This window comes from Leuciscus leuciscus, assembly GCF_965113295.1.
Source record: "Leuciscus leuciscus genome assembly, chromosome: 7".
NCBI classification, from domain to species: Eukaryota; Metazoa; Chordata; class Actinopteri; order Cypriniformes; family Leuciscidae; genus Leuciscus; species Leuciscus leuciscus.
In genome coordinates this window covers 22,757,467-22,768,472 of record NC_138731.1, presented here as the reverse complement: position 1 = coordinate 22,768,472, position 11,006 = coordinate 22,757,467, and the positions used below count along the sequence as shown (strand labels likewise).

The window sequence follows — 11,006 nt, the reverse complement described above, 5'->3', positions numbered from 1 at the left end:
CTTTCAATACGCTGTTTCAAACATCAAAACGTGCAGTGGGTTAGGAAAATTGTCATTAATGTATACAATTATTTTATTTTTTTAATACTAGAAAAACCTCTAGGCCAAAGATTATTAAATATATGAAGAGTTAAGATGCAAAAGCCTCAAAGTACCATCTGAAATTTCCTTTTAGAATGATAATTTTTATCAAGCTCGTATATTTAAGTTCAATAATTTCACTTAAATGACAATTAATAGGTAATCTTCATTAACCATTTAAGTGAAATTACTGAATTTAAATATACAAGCTTGATAAAAATTATCATTCTAGAAGAAAATTTCAAATGGCATTTAGAGGCTTTTGCATCTGAACTCTTCATAATATATATATATATATATATATATATATATTTATATAATTATTGTTGTTGTTGTTTATTATGCATTTATCAAAACAATATAATACAATTATCTTGGTTGATCTCATGTCATTGTTTAATCATTTGATATAACACATGATGTATTTCAGTGCTAAGTAGGTGAAATGGAGTAGCTAGGAGATAATTGTACCCTGTCTGGGAATAGCAGAACTATCATGCAGTCTAAAAAGTCACCCTTCTGAAGTGATAATGTGGACATGTTTGTTTCTATTGGTGCTTTAGACTGTCATTCGTCTTCTGTAGCCCTGAGGTTGGCTAATTATACAGACATGATGGGATAATCCTGGTTAACAGAAGCTGATGTCAGATTGGTTAGGCTTACCACACACAAATCCCTCTGGTTGAGGTAGGCGATGCGGGACTCGCTTGTAGTCACTACTGCAGAAGGAGTGGAGGGAGTGTCTGAGTGCTCTGGAATTTCCTTTATGATGGTCTGTCAGTCCACCTGCTAACCTGCCTGTTTTACTCACCAAATGGATCTGCACTTGTGATCTGATACGCTCAAGCTCTATTGCGACGTCTCCGCGCGCGCCGGGCCGTATCATAACATTTTTGTCGCGCACTCTGCAATATGGGTACCGTGTTATCTGTATCCCCTATAGTATCTAAAGGGACCATTCTGGAAGATGGAGAAGACGAAGCCAATGGGAATATAGAAAAAAGCATTAAAAAGCAGTCAATAGTCGTGTCCATGCTCACATTTAAGCGGCTAGTGACTGCATCGGGTAAGAAAAAATGTGCCAAGAAAGTAAATCCGAATCTTGCTCCGCTGCCAGAGAGCAGCGACTGTCAGGTCGAGCATCTGAACCAGGAGAACTTCAGGAAATCGCAACAATCGACCGAGCGGAAAACGAAAAATGGACCTCTTGCGGTGCCTATCCCCACGGTTCCTCCCCATCTTGATCAGAATCAGGACCCGCTCAATCCAGCGCCGAAGCAACTGGTGTCGGTTCAGAAGCAGCCCAGCAACCGGTCGCTCCTCTCGCCACGGCGCGTGATCGTCCAGGCCTCCACCGGGGAGCTGCTCCGTTGCCTGGGTGAATTCCTGTGCAAACGGTGCTGCAAAGTCAAGGAACTAACCTCAAATGAGGTCATCCTTTGGTTCCGCAACGTGGACAGGACTCTGCTGTTGCAGGGCTGGCAGGACCACGGGTTCATAACGCCGGCCAACCTCGTGTTCGTCTATCTGCTCGTTAGGGAAACTGTAACCGATGATTTTGACAATCCACGTGAACTCCACGGGACCTTTTTGACCTGCCTCTATCTGGCGTATTCCTACATCGGAAACGAGATCTCGTATCCTCTCAAGCCCTTCATGGTCGACACCAATGCGGACGCGTTCTTTGAACGTTCGTTAGATGTCATCAATAAACTGAGCGGGAAAATGCTGCAGATTAACATGGATCCGCACTTTTTCACAGAGGTTTTCCAAGATTTAAAAAACGAAGGAGATTGTAAGAAGGACGGAAGCGAACTGGACCGCTGACTGTGATCGAAATCTGAGCAGAGATCAGTTACTGATTTATTGGATGTAATTGTAATCAGCTCTGCTTGAGTGACTGTTGCGTTGCGCCACGAGCCGATTTATCAATATAATAGCCTATTTATGACACTGTTTTGTTGGCTTTGTTTTAACAGTATTAAGTGGTGATTTATAATAGCCAACATGGCTTCACCGGTAAATAGCCAATGCATGTCATATAGATTTGTAGCCTATCTGTTGCTTCACAGTCTTACATAAAAGGGGAAAGTACAAATGAACGTTTTTTTCTATAATTGTCGCTCTCAGCTGTCATTACTAAGGTTATCTGGGTCATATATCCTCCTGAGACCCAAAGAAAATGTTTTTTTATTTTTAGTTATAGGCTATTTAAGTGTTTGGTGTATAACATAGCCTAATATTCCTATGCTTAGTTATTATTTACAATTTTTATTATTATATTGGCTACATTATTAAAGACTGGACGTTGTTATCAAGGCTTAATGTATCTCTAAAAACATTACAGTGGACAAGTGAGTGGGTCTCAGGAGGATAAAGCTACATTTGAAGAGATGTGAATGGAACTATCCAAGGTGCTGACCTGACTTACGTGCTCATGTTGCTCTGTTGACAGACGCCATTCTTGATGTGAAACTTGAGAGCGTTTTCTCTTTACTGTGATGTTCTATGTGCCAATTCATGTGTGATGTTAGGAAACTACGGGTTTATTATTATTATATTCACAATGATTTGAGAGAAAAAAAAGAAAAAAAAGGCAGATCTTGCTTGGAGATTATTTTATATTTTGACATGATTCTTCAGTGCTCTTGCTTGAATTAAATAAAACACAGTCTGACTGGTTTTGTTGATCGATAATGCATGAATGAGTTTATTAATGCACCGCACGTGCCATTTGACGAAATAGGCCTATAAGCTCATATAACATCCATTTAAGCTTTGTACACTTTGGGACAAGGCATCTATCCAACGTGTATTATTTTCATGATTTATTCTTTTGTCAAATCAACTTAGATAATTAATGTGGTTCAGATAACATCTTTTTTGAGTTGTTGTTGATAAAACCAATCTCCATTCTATTAACTCAAATTTTGTATTGCAGGGAGCTCAATTTTAAAGCAACCATGTAATTTTAAGTTAAGAGTTTTAGTGTGACAACTAACAGGCTACAATTTATTTATATATTTCTCTCTCTCTCTCTCTCTCTCTGTGTGTGTGTGTGTGTGTGTGTGTGTGTGTGTGTGTGTGTGTGTGTGTGTGTGTGTGTGTGTGTGTGTGATTTACGCGTTGGTTATTTTACATTTTTAATCATTTCGCCTTTGATTCCTAAAGATATTTTTAGAAAAAGGAAAGAGAAAATGGTCAATTATATAATTATTATATAATATGCCTAAGCCTACAGATGGATAAATCATGTTTATGACTTCACTCGAGGCTACGTATTGATGTGGGACTTTTTTGGATCATCAGCCAATCCCGTTCAGCTGAAAGCAAGAATGAGCGAGTCTCGCGGAATAGTGAATAAAACACTTGACATGAATGATCTTCGAGTTCATTGGCCGGGATTTGCTGCAGTCTGTGAGATGTGTTTCTCTGGGTCAGCGGAATACATGTGAACTGGGGCTTCGTCTCTCCAGTCGGTCTCTATAGTAACCGCAGGATCGCTCATTCACAGCACTGCAGAACCTCACGCGCTTTGTCTTCAAGCAGCGCGTGGCCACATGAACGTTATGAATACGTCAAGAAGGGTATGTCCTCAAGTAGTTTTCGAGTAGGACATTAGCTCGCAATCAACACATGTCCTAGTTTTGGAACCATTTTTAAAGCTTCTGTTGTAAGCAACATGAGGCTACCTCTAGCTTCCAGCTCACAGGCCTTCTCTGTAAAAATAAAAGGTGCCTGGAGGAACCTTTTGGGGTTCTTCACTTTGCCACACCGGCGGAACCGTCTGTAGATCCTCTAGTCTAGGCACCCTTTAAAAAGGGGTGGTTTTCTGAGGAACTCTTATATTAGGCACTGCGTGCGTGGAACCGTTTTGGGTGCCTCCATGAACCTTTTTTTTTTCATTTTTAATTAATTTCATGTTGTTTATGGTTACCATTAACTTCAATTATAATAAACAAACTGAACCAAATACAAAATAAGAATTGTTTATTACATATTTTAGATACATTTTAATACATACACTTGGGGAAAAAAGCTAGTAATAGATTCATATCAATGAATAGAATACACACAAAAAAATTATAATAAATAAGCAACATGAATAATCAACCATGTATATACACAATAGGCTATACAAGAAAAGGCATCTCAACAAAATGCATGGAAACACATATGTTCCATGTAATAAATCAATGTAAAAAAAAATTTTTTTACATTTTGACTACCCTAATTAAAAATGTGCATCTTCCCTTAACTTGTTAAGTTTGACGTCACCGTTTCCAAATCCAAAAGCTCTATCAGATGCCAAAAACAAACAAACAACAAATGGTGCTAATATACACTCATTGTGCAGTAATATTCCTGAAAATTATGGTCCTAACTTTTATCTCTATACCGAAATCTCAGATGGTTAGTTATTCAGCTATTTTGAATCATAAAATATTGAAGTCTGGGATGCCGTGAGACTGGAGACTAATGTACACTATGGTTTTTGAAAAGCTTAAATGTGTGACTTGAATAAACAGTGCTCATAAATGGTTGTTGAGTATTCTCACTAGAAACAAGATAGAGGAAGTAGAAGTAGAAGTAGAGGCTTCGACACAGAAACAGTATTCCTCATGCCACAACAAGCAGAAAACATTTTCCGAGTTAAGGTTCAGTAAAATTAGCTGTTGTTCGTGAATTTTCACTGGTGAATTCCAGTCATTTCCATAAGAATCCACACAATCTGCAATTTCGTGTGTGGTCAAAAATTTTATTATGGGACCAAGTTGGTCACTGGAATTCGCTGGATTTGACTAACAGAAAGCTGCTTGAAAGTGACTCCTGTGTGAGCTGTGCTTCATACATTAAATCGCTACACTGCTGACAATTATGGTCAATAGACCTTTTTGCCTGTGTAATAATTTCATGAAATTCACAAATGTGACTGCACCTTTACTCGCTGCAACATAAAATGCAATCAGTTACAAAATCTTCACAAGGGACATGTGAGGTACTTAACGACTTAGAAAAGTGAAAAGATGCAGCAGCTTAATTTTCCGTTTGTTTTTCCCCTTTTCTGGTGGATGGTCCAGGCACTTCAATGATTTTCAGGTCTACAGGAGGATTTTTATTGTTGTTCAAACTTGTATTTCAGCTTACCGAGATCCCTGCAAAGTACAACATTTACTGTTAGTAATGTTATTAAAGTGATAGTGGTCAAATTTAAATAATTTCCTCAGCCTTGTGACATTCCAAACCTGTTTGACTCTCTGTCTGTGGAACCCAAAAGCAGATCTCAGGCATAATGCAACCCCAGTCACCGTTCACATTCACTGCATGAAACACAAGCAGAACAAAACTGTGTAAATCATTTATGAAACCATTCTTATGTACACTAACACTTGTCTAGTTCAATTCAATGCAACAGTTAATGTAAAAATGGATAAATATTCTGTTAAAGGTGAACTAAGTAACTTTTTTTTACCTTAACTGAACAGCTTCGGAGTCATTGGAATGGTTATATTACTTATTTCGGGTTGAATGGTGGTCGTTTCGCACCCCCCTGGTGCCCGTGAGCGGAAAATACGCACTTGCAACTTTGAGCCGGCGGGCCGCCAGCCGCTGCGTCAGGAAGTCTCGCGTGATATCAGTTCTCGCGATGTAAACAATTGCTTTACGGCCAAAAGAAATCTGCTAAAATGCTGTCATTATTGCGCTCCCTCACGCTGTCCGAACCCGAATGAAGAAGACGTTTTAAAGAATGTCCCATCTGCTTTGATGTCGTTGATCTATAGCCTCTGGTGTCTGAGAATCAACAACGAGTTTTTACAACAGTGTTGTCAAATATTCCGAAGCTGTGGGGGGAGCTCTAGAGAGAAACCTGCGAGCAAAAAGCGAGAATACAGCGAAGAAGTCCCGAAGCTGCTGAGTGCTGCTTTAAGCTCCAAAAATGTCCCAGAAAAGAGTCCACAACTCATGTGTTATGAGTTGTGTTGTAAGTCTTCTGAAGCCATTTAATCGTTTTTATTTTATTTATTCTTTTGTCTAAAAACACTAAGCTTGAAGTTATAATTCAGAGTTCAAATGTGTTATATTCAAATGCAAATGATTAAGGTATAAGAAAAAATGCATAGCATTATTGGCGCCAAACCTGTGATATTATTTTACATGTACAAATAACATGAATGTGATCTGAGAGCATGAGGGAAGATTTTCAGAGAATAACTGATTAAAAAACACAAGTACACAGTCAAACAATTTCACACAGAACATTCATAGTAATAAAGTACTTGCATGTGGTGCTGATAACTCACTGTAATTCAATGTTGCCACTGAAATGTTCAGATTATTTTAGAAATGTAGGCCTACTGGTTGTTCTGGGGAAACAAAAGAACAAAGCTGATTATATCCATTCACAACATAATATTTAAAGGGCTTTAAAGGGGTATTTGAGAGAATGAGGGCACCTAAATAAACAAAAACAGACCATAAGACAATAAGTCAATGATTTCCATTTGTGGCATAAACTTAATTATAGGCTATTAGTTAGCATTGTGGCTAAAACCTTCATACCACATACTGTGCAATAAACGAGTGGTAAACACTGTAAAGACGTATAGTAATCATACATTTTGTTTATGTATGGGTTTGAATATATAGTGAGTAGAAACTGTATTTATATTTCTTTGGCGAGTTTACAAACCTTGTAACGGAGAGCCGAACAAACGGCGGAAGCTTTGATGAGAGGAGCCGTTACTTTCAAACCCGATGATGATCAGCTGTTCTTTGTTGATGATTTTGTTTGATGATTTGATGATTTTTGTTTGATGATTAACTGTCTCACGTCACTGAGGTCAGATAAATCCCATCACATAGAGACTCTTTCACCTAGATATCATCACATTGAGACTGTGTCTGTTCCCTGAACTAGGAAATACAAAACACTCCCAAACCCAGGGTAAAATTATTGATGTTCAACAAATTAAAAACAAATATAATGCAGATGAACAAATGTTAAAGCTTGGGTTGCTGAATATTCTATCCCTTTCTTCAAAAGCACTTATTGTTAATGATATGATAACAGACCACAACCTATACTGTATGTGCTGTGTTTGACAGAAACTTGGGTAAAACCAGACAATTACATTAGGCTACTTTAAATGAGTCCACTCCACAAGATTACTGCTATAAACACAAGGTTTGTTAAAAAGGAAAAGGGGGAGTTATTGCTGTAATTTATAGCAATATCTTATATTATTACTGAGAGTATTACTCAGAAGTCTAGTTTCAAATATAATTCTTTTGAAGTGTTGTGCTTTTCTGTAATGTTAGCGTAAGTGATAAATCTCATTTGACATTTGTGCTGCATGGCTACTGTATACAGGCCACCAGGTTACCATACAGATTTTATCAAAGAATTTGCTGATTTTCTATCAGAGTTAGTACTGGTTGCAGATAAAGTGTTGGTGATTTTAGTATCCATGTAGATAATGAAAAAGACGCATTGGGATTAGCATTTACAGACATTCTAAACTATTGGAGTTAGACAACAAATGTCAGGACCTACTCATTGTCGTAATCATACTTTAGATCTAATATTGTCACATGGAATCAATGTTGATGCCGTTGAAATTCTGCAGCAGAGCGATGACATCTCAGATCATTACTTAATCTCATGTATAATTCATTTAACCAAGGTTGCAAAGCCGACTCCGTGTTATAAATATGGTAGAACTATCACTTCTGCCACTAAAGATTTCTTTATAAATAATCTTCCTGATCAGTTTCATCCCAGATAGCCTAGAAGAACTCGATGTTGCAACAGAAATGATTGACTCTCTCTTTTCCAGCACTTTATACACAGTTGCTCCATTGCGCTTAAAAAATAAAATAGTCCAACAGCGTGGTACAACGAGCACACTCGGGCCCTTAAGAGAGCAGCCAGAAAAATGGAGGGTAGCTGGAAAAAAACAAAATTAGAAGTTGTTCACACTTCGTGGAGTAAGAGAGCACAATTGCGTACAGAAAGGCCTTAAAAACTGCTAGATCTGCCTATTTTTCAACACTTTTAGAAGAAAACAAACACAACCCTTGGTATTTATTCCAAACAGTGGCTAAATTAACAAAAAATAAAGCTTCAACACCGGACGTTTCCAAACAGCACAGCAGTAATGACTTTATGAACTTCTTTACTTACAAGATTGATAATATTAGAGAGAAAATTATAACTATGCAACCGTCTACAGCAGAGGTCTTCATTCCTGCACCTGGAGAGCCACTGTCCTGCAGAGTTTACCAACCTGCTTCAGCACACCTGCCTTTGAATACTCAAGTGATTCTGAAGAGCTTGATGAGCTGATTCAGGTGTGTTTGATTAGGGTTGGAACTAAGCTTTGCAGGACAGTGGCTCTCGAGGAGCAGGATTGAAGACCTCTGGTCTACAGTATCGCATCAGACAGTGCTTTGTAGTCTCCCTAAGGAAAAAAAAATATTCATTCATTGCTATAGGAGAGGAAGAATTGTCTAAACTCATTAAATCATCTAAATCAACAACATGTATGTTAGACATACCGACTAGAAAGAGATGCTTCCAGAAGTCATAGATCCTCTTCTTAATATCATTAATTCATATTTGTCACTAGGATATGTACCGAAAACTTTTAAGCTGGCTATTATTAAACCTCTAATAAAAAAAAAGCGCAACTTGATCCTACAGAATTAGTAAATTACAGGCTGATCTCGAATGTACCTTTTCTGTCAAAGATACTAGAAAAGGCAGTATCCTCACAACTATGTTCCTTTTTAGAAAGAAATGGTATCTGCAAGGATTTTCAGTCAGGAATTAGACCGTACCATAGTACTGAGACTGCTCTCATTAGAGTCACAAATGATTTGCTCTTATCATCCGATCGTGGTTGTATCTCTCTATTAGTGTTACTGGATCTTAGTGCTGCATTTGATGCCGTCGACCACAACATTCTTTTGAATAGACTCCGAAAAGTATGTTGGCAGTGGAATTGCACTAGCATGGTTTAAAATCATACTTATCTGGCCGTTATCAGTTTGTAGCAGTAAATGAAGAGATGTCATATCGATCAAAAGTTCAATATGGAGTACCACAAGGCTCAGTACTAGGACCGTTGCTGTTCACTCTGTACATGCTACCCTTGGGAGATATCATTAGGAAGCATGGCATTAGTTTTCACTTATGCTGATGATACTCAGTTCTATATTTCTGCGCCCCCCGACGAAACGCACCAATTCACAAAATTGACGCATTGCATAGCTGATATAAAAGTTTGGATGACTAGTAGTTTCCTATACTACTTAATTCTGAAAAAAACAGAGTTTCTAATTATTGGGCAAAAAACCTCTGCACGTATTAACCCAGAATACTGTCTAACACTTGATGGCTGCTCTGTCAAGTCGTCGTTTAGGAACCTGGGAGTGCTCTTTGATACCAATCTTTCATTTGAAAGCCACGTTTCTGGCATCTGTAAAACGGCATTATTCCATCTTAAACATTTATCTAAATTACGACATATGCTTTCAATGAAAAATGCGGAACAGTTAGTTCATGAGTTCATGACCTCAAGGCTAGACTATTGTAATGCTCTACTGGGTGGTTGCCGTGCACGCATAATAAACATCCAGTTGGTCCAAAACGCAGCAGCTCGAATTCTTACCAGAACCAGGAAGTATGACCATATTAGCCCCATTCTGTCACAACATTGCATTGGCTCCCTATTAAACATCGTATAAATTGTAAAATATTGCTGACTCCTTACAAAAGCACTAAATGGTTAAGCTCCCCAGTACTTGAGCGAGCTCTTAATGCATTATTATACTCCTTCATGTCTACTGCGATCTCAAAATTCCGGCCAGTTGATAATACCTAGAATATCAAAATCGACTGCTGGCGGTAGATCATCAGTCCTGTGAACGCCTCATCGACACGACAACCATCGACACTGATCCTCAACAAACTCATCTCCATACCAGCGTGATGACTCCGACTTCCAACCAGATGGAACTGGATAATATTCTGAATGTTCTGATCCTGTAATTCTGCCTGAATCAATCATACACTGTTCGTTCGTTGGCCAGAGGAGAACTGGCCCCCCGACTGAGCCTGGGTTCTCCCATGTTTTTTTTTCTCCATTCTGTCACCTGATGGAGTTTTGATTCCTTGCCACTGTTGCCTTGGCTTTTGGCTTGCTTAGTTGAGGACATTTAATATTCAACAATATTATTGATCTGCCTTACTTAAGGTGGACGATGACGCAATTTTCTTCTAGAAACAAACTTTGTTGTATTATTTTCATGTTATCAATGTGAAGCTGCTTTGATACAATCTGTATTGTAAAAAGTGCTATATAAATAAAGGTGACTCGATGCGCGCGAGGATAACTGAAGCGATGACAGCAGAGGAATAGCAGCTGTTTCGTGACAGAATAAAACGTATATTACGTCAGACTAAACTGGGAAGGGTCAGCACTTAGGCTACATTTTGTACTATTGTTAGTTTTACTGCTTCCATTGCTCTCCTCATTTGTAAGTCGATTTAGATTAAAGCGTCTGCTAAACGATTAAATGTAAATGTAATAATAATAGGATAATACAAATCTTATCATGGCCTCACAGAACCATTGGTTTCCTCCAGATGCTGGCTTTAACTTAAGAGATCTTCCAGGGACCTCTTAAATGTTAAAACGATCTTACAATAACCCTTTTATAGAATTCGAGTTCCTCTAATTTCCCCCAAAGCACTTCGAGGTCTCATGGTAATGAAAAGGTGACTCCAGAACCTCTAAACTGAATACAAAGTGCTTAAAGGATCCCATAAGTTACAGCAAGAACCGTAAAGATTGTCAATGCTCCACCAGTAACCCCACTATAGGAGAAAGAGCTTTGAGGCACTTAAAACTATCTATAAT

At 38.3% G+C, this 11,006-nt stretch overlaps 1 protein-coding gene across 1 annotated transcript; it reads left to right on the top strand.

Moving 5' to 3' along the window:
• Positions 1-563: 563 nt before the first annotated feature.
• cdk5r2b (cyclin dependent kinase 5, regulatory subunit 2b (p39)) lies at positions 564-2,833 on the top strand. The gene has a single exon (XM_082175901.1). It carries the CDS (start codon positions 994-996, stop codon positions 1,906-1,908), a length of 915 nt encoding a protein of 304 aa, XP_082032027.1. The 5' UTR covers positions 564-993; the 3' UTR covers positions 1,909-2,833.
• Positions 2,834-11,006: the final 8,173 nt, after the last annotated feature.

Coding starts and splice junctions, on each gene's coding strand:
- cdk5r2b (XM_082175901.1), top strand. CDS start 994: ATGGGTACCGTGTTATCTGTATCCCCTATAGTATCTAAAGGGACCATT.